Here is an 18,946-nt window from a genome sequence, read left to right on the forward strand (position 1 = left end):
ATTGATTTAGAGTTATGTTGAGTCTGTGTACTTAATAACTGAATTAGTTTTGCTAAAGGTGAAATTGTTGTATGAAATGTTATATCAGAGAGTAATTATTGTTGAGAAATCCTTATATTCCTTGTTATACTAGATATGTACTTCCAATGAATCATTAAACATATTGGGATTCCATATACAATGTTTGACTGTATTATTATAAATTGTTGAACCATGATATATGTCGAAACTTTGTATTCATGGATATACTAAACTAGTACATCGACCATTCCATAATGTGTGTTGAGTATTCTACAAACCCCTTTCTTAAATTGCTTGTCTATATTACTATCTTTGAAATGTTGTAGCATTTGGTTTGATGTCGAGATAAATGAGTTAATGTGTAGATGGTCTTTCTTGTCTAATAAGGGTCTAAACTCATAACAAAGTATTTTGTGTATCATAGTAGGAATGCAATATTCATAAAACAATCAAACTTCTATGAACTCTTTCATGCCATAGTCCTTGATTCTTATAAAAAACAATAGTAAACCTTTTTGTGCAAAATCCTTGGTGATCGATTTGATTCTAAAAGATTGATGCCAATAGTTCAGAACTTGTAATCAGATTGCTTGTTCTATTTAGGTGTCACAGCAATCTGAAACTTTGATTTACTTTGGTACTCCTAAATAGATTTATCTAAGAATATTTCGGGGCCAATGCCCAGGTTTGTCTTCTTTTTCTATATCCATTGCCATCTCATTTTGTACATTCACATGTTTATAGATTCAAATTACTAAATGTTTGGCCAATGTTTTGGCAACTTTGTTTCTAGAGCATTGATAGATGGGAGAAGCAAAAGTCAAATTTTTTACAAGTGCAGACAGGAAGTTCATCACCACTAGTTGGTGATACAAGAGTACAATTCCATAATGATCAAGTTCACTTGTTGGTTGTTCACGAGAGCCAACTTGCTATTTATGATGCTTCTAAGTTTGACCATTTGCATTATGTAAGTCTTTGTCACCAATTTACAATTCAAATTTAGTAAGTGATAATGATATAAGCTACCTTCTCTATATGAGTGTAAACTGATATCACATTTTCATGTACTACAGTGGACACCTCATGATTCTCTATTTGCGCCCATTTCAAGTGCGGTATATTCATGTGATAGCCTTCTCATAGTTGCAAGCTACTATGATGGTGTCGTCGGAGTATTTGATGTAGAAAGCTTGAGGCCACGTTGTCGTATTGCACCTTCTGCATATTTAGCTTCAGGCATGAATAGGTAAGTTAGCCCAAGGAGGCAAAAGTTATGTTATGTATGGATAAATGGATCCCCAAGTATTTTATGATTTAACTCAAAATGTATCCTTTGATTATTCATGCAGTGTCTATGCTCTAGTAATTGCATCACATCCATCTGACTCAAATCAGTTCGCTCTTGGAATGACTGACGGAGGAGTTTATGTCATTGAGCCTTCAGAATCAGCAGGAAAGTGGGGTGTGGGACCTCTTCCAGATAATGGTACCGTTAGATCAAATCCAACATTAAGCAATCAAGGTTTAGAACCAACTCCAAGGTAGTTCATCATATTAGAACATGGCAAATGGTGCCTTGTACTACCTTTTTATGTTTATCGCTTACCTATCTGCAACTCCACAATCGATATTGACAGTCTCTTGCCCTCACCGTGCAACTGAACTACTAAACTTTTATTGATGCAGCTAAACTACGAGTGCCTTTTGTGTTCTTAACAAATCGTAAGCTTTCAACTTTTGTGAAGTCATTACGGATGCAAATGAACTACAACTGGTGAGGTGTCAATTTTAAGGCAATTTTTGTTTCTATAACGTACAGTTCAATTGCTAGAAATATTTCATCTAGAGGTATCAATTGATAGATTGTTAACTTTTCATGTCATTTTCTACTTTGGTTGGGTAGTTCTCCTTGCATTTGTAAATCTTGCTGCAGTGTTTAGCCTAATGCCAGTTTGGTATTACATCCAAGGCAATAACATAGTTGACTTAAAACTTTGCATTAAAGAAAACATCAAGGGATAATATTTGAATTGTGGATATTTGTAAATTATGTTGGTTTTAGACATAGTTATAGCTATAGTTATAGTTATAGTTATAGTTATATATGCGCTCTTATGATGATGTGATTGGAACTATAAGTTTTTTTTGTCACATTTATCTATTTGAAAAATAGAGATTAGTTAATGTTATTGGCTTTCATTCCTGATAAATAATTCTTTCCTAGTTTTATTTTTCCCTGCAGTCTTCACAAGCAATGGTGTCTCAAGAAACAAAATTTAGACGGTCTGTGCCAATTATTGCAAAAGCTTTGCTCTCATAGGAGCCTTTTAAACTGCACAAAATTTGATTGTAAAGCATAATTGCTCGATGGAGACTCATGATATCGTGCACATTTCTTCCTCCTTCCCATTGTTTTGTATGAAATAAATCATGTGATGAACAAAACAATGGTGTGGAGGTAGAAATGTGCACGATACCCTGAGTCTCATGCACCGAGCAATTACGCTTTAGAATCAAATTTTGTGCAGTTTAGAAGGCTCCTATGAGAACAAAGCTTTTAAAATTATTGGCACAAGTCCTCTAAATTTCTACCTAGCGTTGGTCTCAATTTTGACGCACATGTCTTCCCTTTGACGTCGAATGTATGGCACCGGCATAGAAAATTAAGAGATGTTGGTCGCAATTTTGACGCACATGTCTTCCCTTTGACGTTGAATGTATGGCACCGGCGTAGAAAATTAAGGGGTGTTGGTCGCAATTTCAACGCACGTCTTCCCTTTGACATCAAATGTATGGCACCAGCATAGAAAATTAAGGGGTGTTGGTTGCAATTTCGACGACAGGTTGGTCATTTTTGTCGTCACACGTCAAGGGGTTTACATCAAAATTTCAATCGACGACATCTGCAAATGGGAAAATAACAGTTCAAGTTGGACTAAGGAAATCAATGAAATTCACGTCAGTAACTCTACCTTTATGAAGTTGAAATTTCGACGCAAAATGTCTACATCGAAAAATCGACTAAAAACGATCGACAACAAGTTTAGTCATCTATTCAACCTACTCTAGTCACAATTTTGACCTTTTCGCATTGAAATTTAGGGCTAAATTTACTAGTGTGTTAACATGTCTAAGAATCATGTTTTGCATTCTAAAACTAAGCACATAGCCATAAAGTATCATGTGTTGAAAGAGAAAGTTGCAGAGAAAGAAATCAGACTGGAATACATCAACACTAAGGAACAGATTGCAGACATTTTCACAAAGGCCTTACCAAAGGATACATTTGAGTACCTAAGAGGCATGCTTGGGGTTATGCCCCTACCTAGCTCAGAGTAGAAGATGCAAAAGTGCATCAATCCAAGGTACATAACACCATTGTTAGACTGGACTGAATGTTGATGCTTCCTCAATGGGAGAGTGTCTGTGATGAACAGAGTCAACAAGGACTCTTGGTAATTGATAATTGGTATACAACAGTGTCTTTGGATACTTGTGTTGTTTATTAAGTTATATGCAAAAGTTGTAAAGCAACAGACTAGATTGTGGTCATGCTAATAGATTATTGTATGTTCAAGCAATTGAACCATTTATGTACTATCTTTGACATTGATGTCAATGGGGTAGAGAGTGACATGAAAAACATTAGAGAGAGCTTGTACTGTGGGGGAAAAGTGTTGCAATTGTGGATTTAGCAAGATCTAATTGATAAAGAGACTTGTTGGTATTCTAAAACTAGATGTTTTTCATCTATGTTGCCATCAATGCCAAAGGGGGAGATTGTTAGCATGTATGTTGATGCTATGGGGGAGTATTACAGAACATTGTTATGATGTATTTATAACTATGTTTGTCATTGATGACAACATAGTAATAAGTTTGTAAAAGACTGATAGAACAGCAAACTGTGATTTTTGTATTAAGGCCAATACATTGCGTATTTGCTTATGCGCAGTTACCAGCACATACTACAGCATGTATTTGTCACAGCCCATGGCTATACAGCCACGAAAATGCACTCCCTTTACATTGTTTTTTCTAACTTTTCAAAAAAAAATCTTAATCCTCTCCTTCGTAAGGAAGTGCATTTTCGTGGCTGTATAGACGTTGCCTTTGTCACATGGCAAGTGCGCAGAACCTGAATTGACAACATATAGAAGATATTGATGATTTACAGAGAATCACGTAGAAAAAGAGTATTGGGGATACAGTTTCTGTTGTATGATCTATATAGAGCATTGTGTTTGAAGTTAAGGGTTGCACAGTTGACTGGAGGTAGTACACTGACTATTGATGACGTTAATGAGTGCGCAGGTATGGAAGTCACACGTGTGAAAGATTGGGTATAACTGTGAGCCGACAGCATTAATTAAATGTGTATTTCATTTACTTAATGTATAGCAATGAAGTATGAAGCCGACTCAAGGATTTATTATTGAGCATGGTATAAAGGAAGATGTTTTCCAACTATTAGATATCATGATTGAAATTGAGAAGCAAAGAAGAGTTACAAATTGTGAAGTAGTAGAGCAAAGTGATTTGCTAATGCATATAAGTGACCCTAAAGGTTACAGAGTTCCAGATCTGATTGCATGATCTGAAGGTGAAAAAGTCTGATGTACTGGACAGAGGAAGAAGCAAAAGATTGTCACACATCTATTATTTTGAAAGGGATAGTACCGAGATCAATTGGACAGTGGGTTTGTTGATTTGATCCTGAAGCTATTTGGACAGTGGGTTCAGCTGCCTTCCACAACTCTTAACAGGGTTGGCACAACTCCTAATAGGGTTGGAATCTCCTAACAAGGATTCAAAGTCTCCTAACAAGGACTCTTTGTACTAAATGTTGTAATAGACTCCTAACAGGGTCCATCCTCTAACAAGGAATATTTATATTAGTACATCATCTTGTGAGCATCATTCCCACCGGAGTTTTCCCTCTGATCAAGAGTTTCCCTTGTCAACATATCTGGGCTAATTATTGTGTGCATCTTTATGGTTGTTGTTTGCTTTGGTTAAGTTTTCTTAAAGAGGATAAATGTTTTAATTATTGAATAATTGATTCACCCCCCACACCCCGCCCCCGCCTCTTCATCAAATAATACTCGACTTTCATTTTAAAATTCAAAGGCAAACAATGTGTTTAATGTTGTTTGAAGGTTTGAAGGGGTCCATTGGCACTTTAAAGAGAGCTTGTAAAGAACAAAAAAAAATTATTTTACCAATTTATATGCCAATTGAAGTTATCATAAAGAAAGTATCCTTGGGAATTTCATTCATGTCTTATCCTTCCAGTTTATGTACCTTAATGGAGCGAAAGAGTAGTGAATTTTGAAAAAATAATTAACGATTCTTCAAATTCTAAAGGAATGAGATTTTTATTTTTATTTTCATTTTTCAAAGTAATCTACGATAAAAAGGTGTTACACATGATGGAGCAAGCTTTTGCAAGCATTTAATGCAGAATTTTAAGCAAATATGAATAAATTTCCAAAGATAATTGGAGGGAAATCAAAGTGAAGATTTGAGAACATCTTTGTGATGCCTCATAAGAGTTCTAATGTCTATAAGATGCGACCATAAATGTTTTTAAGAGAAAGCAATCAATAGCAACAAGGTGGAATCTTAAAACTGAATGTCTAACAAAAATCTCATATAATTTCATAAACTTACCACCCACAAATGAACCCCATAACTTCATAGGAACATATTGTGGAGAAATATTTTAAAACTCAATATACTAACAATAACTATTCTATAGTCAAAACAAAGCTGATTACAAAGGGATACCAAGGCAAAACAACACCCCCCCCCCAATTTCTATTTGGGATATACATGATACATTGGGGAAAATTATGAGTAAATGTTGAATTTGTCAATCTTGGGATTTGTTCCAGTACAAGTTCAATATTTGGATAAATCAATATACCATTCATTTCCTTGGGTGCTAGTAAAGATTTGTGTCTATATTTTAAAATTATATATACGATGATACTCATAATTGCCATCAAACAAAATATTTAAATACTTCGTAATTTCTAAAAGAAAGAAATAAATTCACAATTCAATGATTTGATAAATGTGAATACACAATTTAGCTTATAATTAGAATTCAATCATCTCCACATTGTTCTTCATTAAGAGAATCAAAGGCAAGATTTGGCTCAATTTCATTTGAACCAGAACTAGTTAAAATACCACTTCCACAAGCCATGTCATATGCAGAAGTTGTCTCAAACAAGGAGATTTTGGCAAGTTGTGCACCAATGTGTAAGTATGCACACTCAAGAGTTCAATGCCAATTTCTCATCACCTCCTCATTTTAATCAAGTTGCATATGTGATGCGAGATCCCATTAAGTAGCACCATCTTGAAGTAGGGACCCAGTGGAGTTGATGGGTTCTTGTAGGAGTTTGTGACAAGCAATTGTTTGGTTGTCAAGTCAGCATAGTTTTGGTCGAGTCTATGCAGATGTACTACTGCACCCACTTAATAATATTCACCTTTCAACACAATAAGCAATGTCTACTCCCACAATACCTGCATCATAACTGAATACATGCCACTAAGCCCAAAGAAAGTCCCTTCAAGCCACATAAGCCTTCATGGTGCATGGCACTTTCACAACTTAATTAATGAGGGCAATAGTAGGTGTTTGATACTTATTTGTTAATAAGAAAGATTTTATTTTTGTTATTTGGGCAGCCCTTGGGTCCAAGGTTCAATTGCATTCACCCCAATTGCCCCCAAGTCATCCCAAACTTGACCCCAATGTAGACACCTAAAAATACGAGGGGGTGACATTGAATCTTGCACCATAGCAAAAATGATTGCAAAAGATAACAACAACCCATGAAATAATATTAGGCAACACTTTAATATGTAAGGTAATTCACCATATAAAAAAATATAGAGTAGATAATCAATCAAGTCAAAATTCAAAAGGCATCTTCCATAACGACATTATATAGGTGTATTTGACCTCTAGTCCATACCTCAAAAAACCAAATTTGAAAAGAAATGGTATAGAGAAAGTGATTGAGAAACCTATATTGAAAGTTTAAAAAAGGCTTGTGAAGAGAATGTCAGGGTTAAGCTGGGAAAAGAATAAAAAGAAAGAAATGTAACCAGTATGCATAAACTCCAGTCTTGTGCTCAAGAAAATTTATAGGCCTTCACTCATGCCTACCTCGGAGATTTCAGCCATAGTTTCCAATCTTCTCTCATTGCATCACAATGATTTTGGAAAAGTTTACAACCTAAAAGATACCATTAGTGAGGGTACATGCATTTCATAAGGCTCTCATGGTATGCAAGCATTCCCTACTTCTGAGACCTGTTTTGCATTTTCATTGACAGCTGAAGAAAGTGTTACCAGATAACCGATTGTAGATAGCTGCCGGAGTGAAATACAAAATGTAGCTCAGTTCTTACCCCTTGGTAAAAGAGTATCAGAATCTACCAGCCAACATATGCCGAAGTGCCCGATTGCATCAAGTTTGTAATGTCCCCTGGGACATTAGAGAATTTCAAGTAACACTTCATCAAATATTTTAAAAGATGACTTTTCGGGGTTGAGTGCTAATTATTTTAAAATATATTTTAAATTAAAAGTGGGTTAATAGGAGACAAAATGGCAAGAAGACAAGGACATAGGGAAAGGGAAGTTGAGTAGTCACAGCTGGATGCATTAAAAAAAGGAATGGGGACTCATTTGGGTGACTTGGATTTTAGATATCGTTTTCATATTTCTCTTTGAGAAAGTAGAATCTTTTGCTTTCAATATTCACAACCTAAGGACGCCACCCCATCAGGCTTCTTGTAGTGAATTGGACGCAAAACCGGTTCAACATCAGCAAGTGGTGAATTCACATCAGAGTTCACAATTGGAGTTACAAGTTCTTTTCTATGTATTTCCAATCTGACTGTTGTTACTGTTTGTAAGATTGAATTTCTATGTTATGTTATTGTATTGCTGGCTTATAATGCAACAATGAGTTCTGAAGTATTTTTGCTAGTTAAATGCTGGTTTTTATTGGATAAAATTATCTGTTGTATTCTGATAATTGTTTGTGAAGAAATTGGGGAAAATACCCAATGGGATATACTACAAATCTAATATATATCAAGTTGTCAGCTGAGATAACAACTACAGTTAATAAGCTGGATCAGAAAAAACTGAAAATCTTGTAGTGCCAAAACTGCTAACAATACCCATTTTAACTAGAAACTGAATTCTTCTTCAAGTTTTACATTGGGCCTTGATAATCCAATGTTTTCACATTCTTTGAATGCATGTTGCATATAGTCCACTGCCAGAAGAAATGCTAACCACCATGCCTAATTTGATGCAGTGTTATTCCTCAAACATTAGGGATTTTTAGAACCAATAGCTGGAGTAACATTCACCGGCAAGTCCTGCAGAATCATAGAATGAAATAATTTTAAAAGCACAATGCTTACAGCTACAATACACTTACAAAGTACAGTGTAAGTCCAGAGTAGGAAGGAACTTCTGTTGTGAAAACTCTGGACAAAATGCTCAGCTAATTGCATTGCTTAGATTTCTAACAAGGAGTTTACAACACGGAATCCATGATCAGGAGGAAGAGCAGCATTTCCTGGCCGCACTGAAATAACAACTTGCAGACCTGGAGCAAAGCAGAAAACATTTGATATTAACATGGAATGAATTACTTTGTTACAGAAATAATTTTAGAATAAAATATTATCTAATAACTATTATTTTTTATATAGAGTATAAAAATATGAGAATGGATGGGTTAACATTGATGGAAGTATTGTCATTGATGTCAAAGGAGTTCATAGGCATGTACAAAACTACTAGTGTTAACATCATCAATGTCAAATGTTTGAAAATACAAGAAGCCAAAGCTATGATATATGAACAAGTTTCAAATTTAGAGAGCAGCCAATAGCACATAAAGAATAATAAAAAGACTCCATGACTATATGACTACATGATAGAATGAGCATTTAATGGAAGACAACAAAGTAATGAAATCCAATTATAGATGATGATTATCAAAGATGCCAAATACAATACAAATAAAAGAATTGTTTATTGAGACTCAGCGATCCAGCCACCGGTCAATCAAAACGGTACAGTACGAAATCGATCATACTGCAGATTGCATTTTATAGAGAATATATATAGAAAAGGCAATAATTGTATAGACAGAGGAACAATAAAGTCAGAAAAGGAACGATTTAATTATGGAATAGCATATTAAAAAAATCTACGCAATAAAATGTTCAGTCAGAAGAAAAACAATCTAGATGGATGAAAGGCAATTATCAGCAATAAGTTGTGGGATTTAATTGAAAGAAAATAAGTGACACAATGAATGAGGTAGCAAACAGCATTCAAAGGAAGACAAATGAAAGGGAAACAATATTGTATGAATGACACATAAGAGGAAGTGAGATATGTCTACAACGACCACTCCAGATAAGGAAAATTCAAAATACAGTAATAACATCTTCAGAAATATATTTATAACAGCAATGTTTAGGCCAAGTTATTTGGCAAATACCAGATCCAATTAATATGGTAGAAGGGAACATGATTTCTTAGGTCTATTCATACATACGAAGCCAAGTATAAAAAGGGACAGAATACATAAACACACACACACACACACATATATATATATATCAATGAGTTATGCAGAGGAGTTTAGAATTTTGACAAATGGTCAACTTTATAATCAGGCGGCTCCTTCATAAGTTCGATAGAGATAACAGGAAGTTTGACAGCAAAGTGATTTTGCTATGCATTGCTATGCAAAAAATGATATGATATCCAAGTCAACCAAACCCGATATAATGGTGTCGTGAATCTTGGAGCATGTGGAGTTATACAGTAACCCTGGAAACATAAAGCAGTGATTTCTTCCAAATAAATATAATATTCATGTATCGGAAAGCTTGGAAGATGAATGAGTTTGTCTTATATAATGTGTGATTCGAATGAGTAATTCCAAAAAGAGGTGATCTAATGTTAAGTCAAGCAACGAGCATATTAAAGAAAAGTGGCAGTGATTCTACGTGTCAATGCAAGGGAAGTCATCGGGAGTCTTAATGCTTCAAAGCATACACACCATGGGGACTACAATTATTATGACATGTGAAGAATGTCTCATAGTGACGTTGAAGGAAGAAGACCAGTCTAAGCACTAAAGATGATTCAATACACAATCACGTCAGGTCTATGTGGAAGGATCGCATACGTAAGAGATGTTTGAGCGATAGTGACCAGACCAAACACGTCATTCAAAGTCCTGCCAAGTAAAATCCTCACAGCAGCAAAAAGGATTATGACGAAAACCTCAGTCTATGATGGTCAAACAACATTAGAAATAAATTAATATTATCAGCATTTTGTATGGAGAAAAACACGACATCAGAATAGGGATCGGTGGCTATAAACAGCATTTAAGAATTTAAAAAGGTTTATAGATTTTAAAATAAGCAAGAGTGGAGACAACATTATTTATACCTATCCTAAGTCTGACCCAGAGACACTAACACCTGAGTGGAATACATTTGAAAGGAACGATCTGAATTTGGAGCGAAGTTAATCCATTGTTTCCCATGTCAAAAGAAATAAACTTGTTAAGTCATGGTAATATGAAATTAACTAAACATATGTTGTGTTTAAATACTAAAGTATTATTAAAAAGACACAACCACATTCAAGAGTTTTTACAATCTTTCAAAAAGTATGCATGGAAGATATAAAAGGTAGAGTGATATAAAAATGTGAGAAGAAAGTGAGCAGCAGAAAAGAATATAAGAAGGTTATCTTTAAAGAAAAAAGCATAAGTCGAATGAGATGTTAAAGAAGAATATTTGAGTGCAGGAAGAGTATGATGTAGAAGAATAAAATTAAAGAGTTAAAGAAGAAAGAGGATATGGAGCAGATTGCTGACAAAGCGAATGGAGTAAAGAATAAGTGAAAGTTCAGAAGACAACTGAAATCAAAAAGGGTAAAGTATATGAAGAAAAGACAAACATAGGAAGTAAACAAAAGAGGCATATATATATATATATATATATATATATATATATATATATATATATAAAAGAGAATAAAGAATATAAATATTCAGATTTACACATATACCTATATATATAGTATAAATGTGGGTTAGAACAATAAGAAAGATTCTGCTCTGTTACTAATAATAATAAAGGAAGATGTTTGCAGAAATGAATGTGGTTTTAAAGCAGATATACATATCAGTTTGAAGAAGATTAATTGTGCTAAGAAAGCATCCATCACCAAATGAGTAAGCAACAATGTCAAGGTGGAAGAACAGTTTGTGTGCAGTGGGTTGGTGCTCACAAAGACAAGCCACTGAGTCGGTGCTCATAAACATAGGGGTTGGAGTCTCTAGTAAGTCGTAGCCTACAAAACATTGTAAAAGAACAGTTTATATAAGAAAGCATTTATTTGTTGTGGTTTTCTCCTGCATTGGGTTTCCACATAAATCTTTGTGTCATTGTGTTCATGAGCATAATTATTGATTTCAGCATTTAAAGTTATTTTAAGTTACTTGTGTGGATAAAAGTTTTAAATTGACAAAGTTGTTATTATACTGATTCACCCCCCCGCCACCTCTCAAAATAATCATGTGCTTCAAACATGTATCCACATGACAAGCCTACAACTTTGCACTCCTAGTGAATGAAAAATATTTGTGAGATCTTAGAAGGTTACCCAAAGCTTCAGCAATAATAATATGCTTGTGCCAATATTTACTGTAATGAACTTGAATTTTTGACAATAATAGAAAACTAATAATCTAAATCTACTGAGTGACATAGTAATAAATATCTGGAGTCAGCACTTCATTTTGTAAAAATTTAAGATTCAAATAGACAGGAGACATTATAGGGAGCACTTTTGTATTGCATATGTACAGATCCTGGATATGACAGAGCTGTAATGATACAAATAAAAGTAATGCGAGTATGTTATAGAAGAGATATAAGTATTTGATAATCATGTAAGTCGACTGTGATAAAACCTAAAAGGTTAAAACTGAATAATTGACCGATATGATAATACATTGCCCATGTACTCCTCAAATTTGGAGTTGATCCACTTGCCTCTCCTTTGGCCGAGCTTTTCAATGAGGTGGTTTGTTTGGGTTTTCAATCATCCCAATCACAGCACATCATCCAACCCATCCATAAAGCAGGGAGCCTCTCAGACCCATACAATTATAATACCTTTGCCAAGCTTTAAGCAATCTATGTTCGACATGAATCTTTTTAGTTACCTGAAGACAAGAAATCTAAGTGCAAGGGTGCACTATATTTCAAGAGATATTTCTAGACCATTGATACACATCTTCCCACTCTGAGCTATTGCCAAGGTCTGCCAGTAAGTCTTGCAAAGTCCTTATCTTTTAGAGGTCCTTAAACTATGCTCTAAGACACTTTTTCAGAGGTTGTATGATAGTGGCATTTCAGGCATCCTCTGCCCTACCATCAGGAGATTTCTATGAAATGGTACTTGACCATTTTTGGATTTCCCATCGTTTCTTGTAATCTCCCTTTTCTGAAATAGGATTTTATAATAGAGAAAAATAAAATAAAAATATTAAAATAAATAAAAATATAATATAATATAACATAATGGTGAGTTAATTAAGTTTAATGAAAAGTCAGGTGATATGCAATGAAGAGTTGTGATTTCCTCAACATAAAATATAAAAGGGAGGAGCATTCATTTGAAAGGAGATAAAGAAAGAGGAGAGCATAGGAATTCAAGAAGGCTTAACGTAAGAGGAAAGGAATAGGAAGGAAATAAACGACTCTTTCAAAGCGCGGCAGTGATAAAGTGTTGTGATTCTTTCAAAGAGTGGTAATTAAGAAAGGTTGTGACTCTCTCAAAAGGTGGTGATCATTCAAGGTTGTGACCATCGCAAAAGGGAATGATGCGCATGTAAGGAAAGTTGGAGATGAGTAAGGAAAGTTATTAAAGGAGCGTCGATAAAAGAATATTATTCAGATTTTAAGAGATGACTGCGGACATTAAGGAAATAGATTGAACTCCATTTGATGAAGGAGATCAATCTAAGAGATGAATATGACATGAGAAATCAGACTTTCAGATATATATACAGCTGTTGACATTGCATCCAAGAACCAGTGAGGAAGTTAAGTATTTTATGCATTCAATCTGCCTATGTGCAATAATACATAATAATGCAAATGATCTGCCCACATGCCATTATGGTTAATGATGCCATTGACCTGCCAATATACAATCAACTCTGTTATATGCATTACTAGTTATTGAGTGCAAAAGGGTTAACACTTAATTATGTGTTTACATATATGTGTTTATTCCATTATCAATCACACATGAGTTGAAGGAAGTCAGATAGAGAGATGCAGTTTATTGGCTCCCCTAAACTAAGTATGTTGTTGGTTTTTGAGGATCACTGCAAATGTACTAAGCACTGCCATTGTCTTTGGTATGTGTTTTCCAAATGGCAGCAGTCTTTTATTTAAATTGAGAACAAGCCATGAAGAGACATGGGACATGTCTATTCATTAGTTAGATAATTGATATAATAAAATTTAATCATTGTTATATATATATATATATATATATATATATCACATAACAATAAACTTATATATATAAATTATCACATAACAATAAACTTATATATATAAATTATATCTCATATATAGTTTATAAATAGGTTTATCCGACAAAAGCTACCAAACATCAACACTCCCTCTTAGCTAGGGAGGATAAACACACTAATATCAAGTCAGCAAGATTGAGGATATCTTTGATCAAAAGATATCTAACATTTTAATATCACATTTGATATCATGAGTATTGATCTTCAAAATATATGATATTCATCGAATACTTTGAGTAATGGTCTCCAGAGTATCAACACTTGATACTCACCATGTACTCAATAAGATAATGGTCTGCAGAATATCAACATATGATATTCACCATTTTGATATCACATTTGAGTATTGGTCTACAAAATATTAACGTATGATATTCACCAAATACTCTTTGAGTAATGGTCTTCAGAATGTCAAGATGCAAGATATTCACCAAGTACTATGAGTAATGGCCTCCAGAACATCAAGTTGTATGATATTTACCACGTACTCTATGTAATGGCCTCTAGAACATCAATTTGCATAACATTCACCATATACTCAAAAAATGTTTATAAGGTATGTGCACACGCATTTTCATAATGCTTACCATATAAACATCCACCATGAAAGGTATAATCTATCATGATTTACATAGACATCGTAAAATATCCATCATAATAGAAAATCAAGTTATCATAGAATTGTCATCTTTCAATAACATTTGCAAATACAAGTGACATCATTTAGAAGTCGTCACTTCTTCATGATGTACACAAGGGGGTAGGCCCCTTAAAATCACGTAGTCACAATGTATATTCATGAATCACAATCCTCTTAACTACTACAATTTATTGATCATTGGAGAATCCATCTCAACATGGTTTACTCCCTCTAAATCAATATGATCTAGATCACCAAAGGTTGACTGAACCATATCCTCTATTTGCTCCTTCAGACGAATGTGTTAGACTTCCTCTAAACATCAATCTTCTGAGATCCTTTACCTTTGAAGAAGTGTCAAACTCCCTCTGACTCTGAAATCATTCTCCCTTTTCCTACAATAACATTCTCGGAGAAGATCAAGGCAAATAGCTCTAATAGAATGTTGAGATTAATCAAGATGTTAGTAATTTAACTCATGCCTATTACTAACAATATAACATAAATAATTGTAACATAACTCTTTATTTTATATTTTCAATAAAAAAACTAAGATAACATAATACTTAAATTTATTCATAACATAATACTAAACTTCACCTTTACCTTTTATACTCTCATAATGAATCGAATTATCAAATATCATTTTCGAATGAATTTATATATATAAATACGTATATACAAATAAATAATAATTTATGTAACTATCATATTACACAATATTCTATACAAAACACATTACATGTTATTGAACATATATATTCTCAACTATAATATCTCATATGATATAGAAATGCCTCAAAACCATATTTTTATATGTACCTTAATGGCTCGATGTAGGATGTCTTTACCCCCTTATAGTTGTATCCCTTGATAACTTAAATTAGACTTGTTGTATTCCCACCTTATATTTTTTATTACTTATAATGGGTGGTCAATGTCATTTCTTTCCAATGTTATCCTCTATGTCCTTACATCTTCGTTGCCTAAGATCTCTCTCATATATTATACTAACTCCCCATCTAGCGGGTGACATTACCACAAAATGTACAAATAGTGGTCTCTACCCCCACTTCGATGGTATCCACATGGGGTATCTTTTCGAAGACGTAGAGATGTTTATATATTGCTCTTTACACTCCACACTTTATTTGATGTTTATTAAATCCACGTATGTACTTTTACTTGGACTTATTTTCGTGGTCCCTTGCTTTTATTCCATTGGTTATTTATTGACTTAGATACACAGCATTTGTTCTTCTTAAATAACCACCCTCATAACATTTGTTAGCATCATATCTGTTGGTGAACTAAGTCATGTTTAGTTTCTTAAGCACAAACATCATTAATCGTTGCTTCTAAATTTAGAATGTAGTTGTGCCATTGGTTGGGTAACATAATCGCTGAGTCATATTTAATAGACAATTATCAGATACTCAGAGGGACAGGTCTCTCTATTGTTTTGTTCTATAATATATTTTTAACCCGAACATAGCATTCCCACGTGATATTAAGCATAGTCATCGTAACTTGACCCGATATCCTTTTTAGCATATAGCGATATCTTATTAGTCACTGACGTGAATGTTGTGTAGACACTAGTTGTTCATATCTAATATCAGGAAATGAATTACTTTCAAAACTTTTTGCACTGAAACACAACTTCTAATGATGCAACTGGCATTGATTCTACAAAACTGCCCTTCACATTCAATTGTCTACAGTTTTGAATTCCTGCAAACATCGGAATCAAATTGCTTTGCAAGATGCGTTAAAAATCCTCTGCAAGTTGTATCAGGTATGAGCCAAATTTCAGATGCACTTAAACGCACAAATGCTTCTGCCATTGAAATTGATTCATCCTCAATCAAGCTAGCAAACTCCCATGCATCAGACCATGTTGTAGCAAAGCTTACAATGTTCAATATAACAGACAATATTGTATCAAGTATGTTTAAAATGCTTTGAAACGACATAAGATTCGAGCACTTTGCAGAAAAAGTGTAAAGAAAATAACTCCAGTTCCTATTATATTTTTTATATTACTTGCCATTGTTTCAAACCAGCCTTAGAAAACTTGGAGCCATTTTTTGTAGAACTCTATGTTATTTGCAGTCTAGCTCTAATACCATATTGATTTTTCTGAGGATTGCTGCAAATGTACTAAGCACTGCCATTGTCTTTGGTATGTGGTTTCTAAATGGCTGCAACCTCTTATTTAAATTGAGAACAGGCCATGAAGAGACATGTCCCATGAATGGGACACGTCTATTCATTAGTTAGATAATTAATATAATAAAAATTTAATCATTGCTTTATATATATATATATATATATATATATATATATATATATATATATATATATATATATATATATATATATAATATTTCTCTCACATAGCAATAAATTTATAGCCCCCACAGGTTAGGCGAGTTGGTTTGAGGTTGTGGGTAGATCCCCATGGTCTCGAGTTCAACACCCTACCCGTCATTACCCCACCACCCTGCCCGTCGTTACCCCACCACGGACACTTTGGGGACATGCTAGTTATCCTATGGCCGAAGGGATTAGTCTCCCCCCAAGCTCACCTCGTAAAGGGAACCTGCTGGGCTGGGATCGCGGGGATACCCTCCGAAAACAAAAACAATAAACAATAAAGTTATAAACAATAAACTTTTATATATATATATATATATATATATATATATATATATATATATATATATATATATATATATATATATATATATATATATATATATATATAAGCTTATCCAATAGAAGCTACCAAACATCAACATTGCCACCACAAGAGGGGGAATTCCTTTATATTTGACATTCCTCACTCTTGTGGGCTGAGAGGCAATTTAGATAATCCAAAGGGGAATTGGTTGTAGTTGACATTCTTGGCACTTGTAGGATACACCAAGGTGAGGATTACTCCATTGTTGGGCATTCCTGCCACTTGTGTAATATGGGCAAGTTGCCATAAAATGAATGTGACGTGTTCTCAAGCTTAGTTAATTGAGCAATGTATTGGCACCCTTGATGTTCCCACCAAACTAAATAATGATTAGTTATAAGATTGTTAAGTCCAATTTGGCACATTACAAAGGAACCCCATTGATGAGATTCGTTATATCATATGATTGAGTTTGAGTTTCTCAAGCTAGTGGGAAAGATATGTTTTATGGATTATATTGGAATTGTAATTTTAGGGCAAAAACTAGGCATTAGAAAAATCTTGAAATGGGGTTAGGGTTCGTTAGTACAAACACACACACACACACACATGATAAATTTACCAATGTCCAATAAATGAACAAAGAAGAAGAAACAACAAAAAAATTGCAAACCCAACCTAACAAGCAAGAAGAACGAGAACAATAGAAGCGGGGTAGAGCTCAAGCTCAACAGAGAGACTACGCTGCCCCTAGGAGGCCAAAGCCCCAACAAAGAACCTGCGAATCGAAACGTAAGATGAAGAACAAGTAGCTCTAGGACACCTCTAAGAAATCTTGGAGGGCAATCACCACTTGAGAGTCCTGGAGGATGTGTTCTACTGCTGAGAAGAGCATTGACATAGCTTAACTGATCTAGAAACCTAGGGAGGGACTAAGCCGAGTTGATAACCCAAACTAGGGGGAGCCTTACGAAGTAAAACTAGGCATTAGAAAAATCTTGAAATGGGGTTTGGGTTCGTTAGTACAAAAACACACACAAGATAAATTTACTAATATCCAATTAATGAACACAAAATGGGTCAAAGGGACTGCCAAGAATACAAGGGACTAGCCCATGGCAATGGCACCTAACGTTGCCCGAGGAAACAAAGAAGAAAAAACAAGGAACAAATTGCAAACCAAACCAAACAAGCAAAAAGAATGAGAACAATAGAAGTGGGGTAGAGCTGGAGTCAACACAAAGACATTGTTGCCCCTAGGAGGCCAAAGCCCCAGCAAAGAACCTGTGAACCAAGGGATAAAATGAAGAATGAGTAGCTCTAGGACGTCTCTAAGAAGTCTTGGATGACAGTCCCCACTTGAATGTCCCGAAGGATGTGTCCCACTGCTGAGAAGAGCCCCTACAAAGCTTGGTAACTCGAGATGGGCGAGCCTCACGAAGAAGCAACGCACCAACAAGAGTGTGACCACGCAAGAGCCTAATGTTGAAGTGTTTGGTACCAAAGCTTCGTAGCCTCCTCGATGTAAGGGGCAAGACACCTCTGATTAATGTATCTAAAGCTCTCTAAAAAGATAGTAGAATCTCCCTCAAATCTCATAATGAATAGGGCAATGGAAAATGAAATGGTCCTCAGTCTCATGCTCCCTAATGTTGCAAAGCTGGCATACCCTATGCTATCTCTCTAACTAATGATTCGTCTCAGTGCAAAGTCGATGTGAACCCACCCTAAAGGAACCGTAGGTATCTTGAGGGAATGAGACCAATAGTGGGAAAGGTACAGGGGACGGACAATGATCCTGTCCAAGATCTCAAGAAAGTGTGTCGCATAGAACATCATCTTTAGACAAAGACCCCCATGGGGTCAACCTAGGTAATATGGATGAACTATCTATAAATGTCA

At 34.7% G+C, this 18,946-nt stretch overlaps 1 protein-coding gene across 1 annotated transcript in view; it reads right to left on the reverse strand.

Moving 5' to 3' along the window:
* Nucleotides 1–8,211: 8,211 nt before the first annotated feature.
* Nucleotides 8,212–18,946, reverse strand: part of LOC149579405 (haloacid dehalogenase-like hydrolase family protein) — a 114,440-nt gene continuing 103,705 nt past the window's right edge. Inside the window, exon 12 of the mRNA XM_089832524.1 lies at nucleotides 8,212–8,675. Within this exon, the coding sequence (XP_089688650.1) occupies nucleotides 8,584–8,675 (92 nt within the window). The 3' untranslated portion in view covers nucleotides 8,212–8,583. The remainder of the gene's footprint in view (nucleotides 8,676–18,946) is intronic.

This window comes from Cupressus sempervirens, chromosome 1, assembly GCF_028749045.1.
Source record: "Cupressus sempervirens isolate cs-2001-9-10 chromosome 1, ASM2874904v1, whole genome shotgun sequence".
NCBI classification, from domain to species: Eukaryota; Viridiplantae; Streptophyta; class Pinopsida; order Cupressales; family Cupressaceae; genus Cupressus; species Cupressus sempervirens.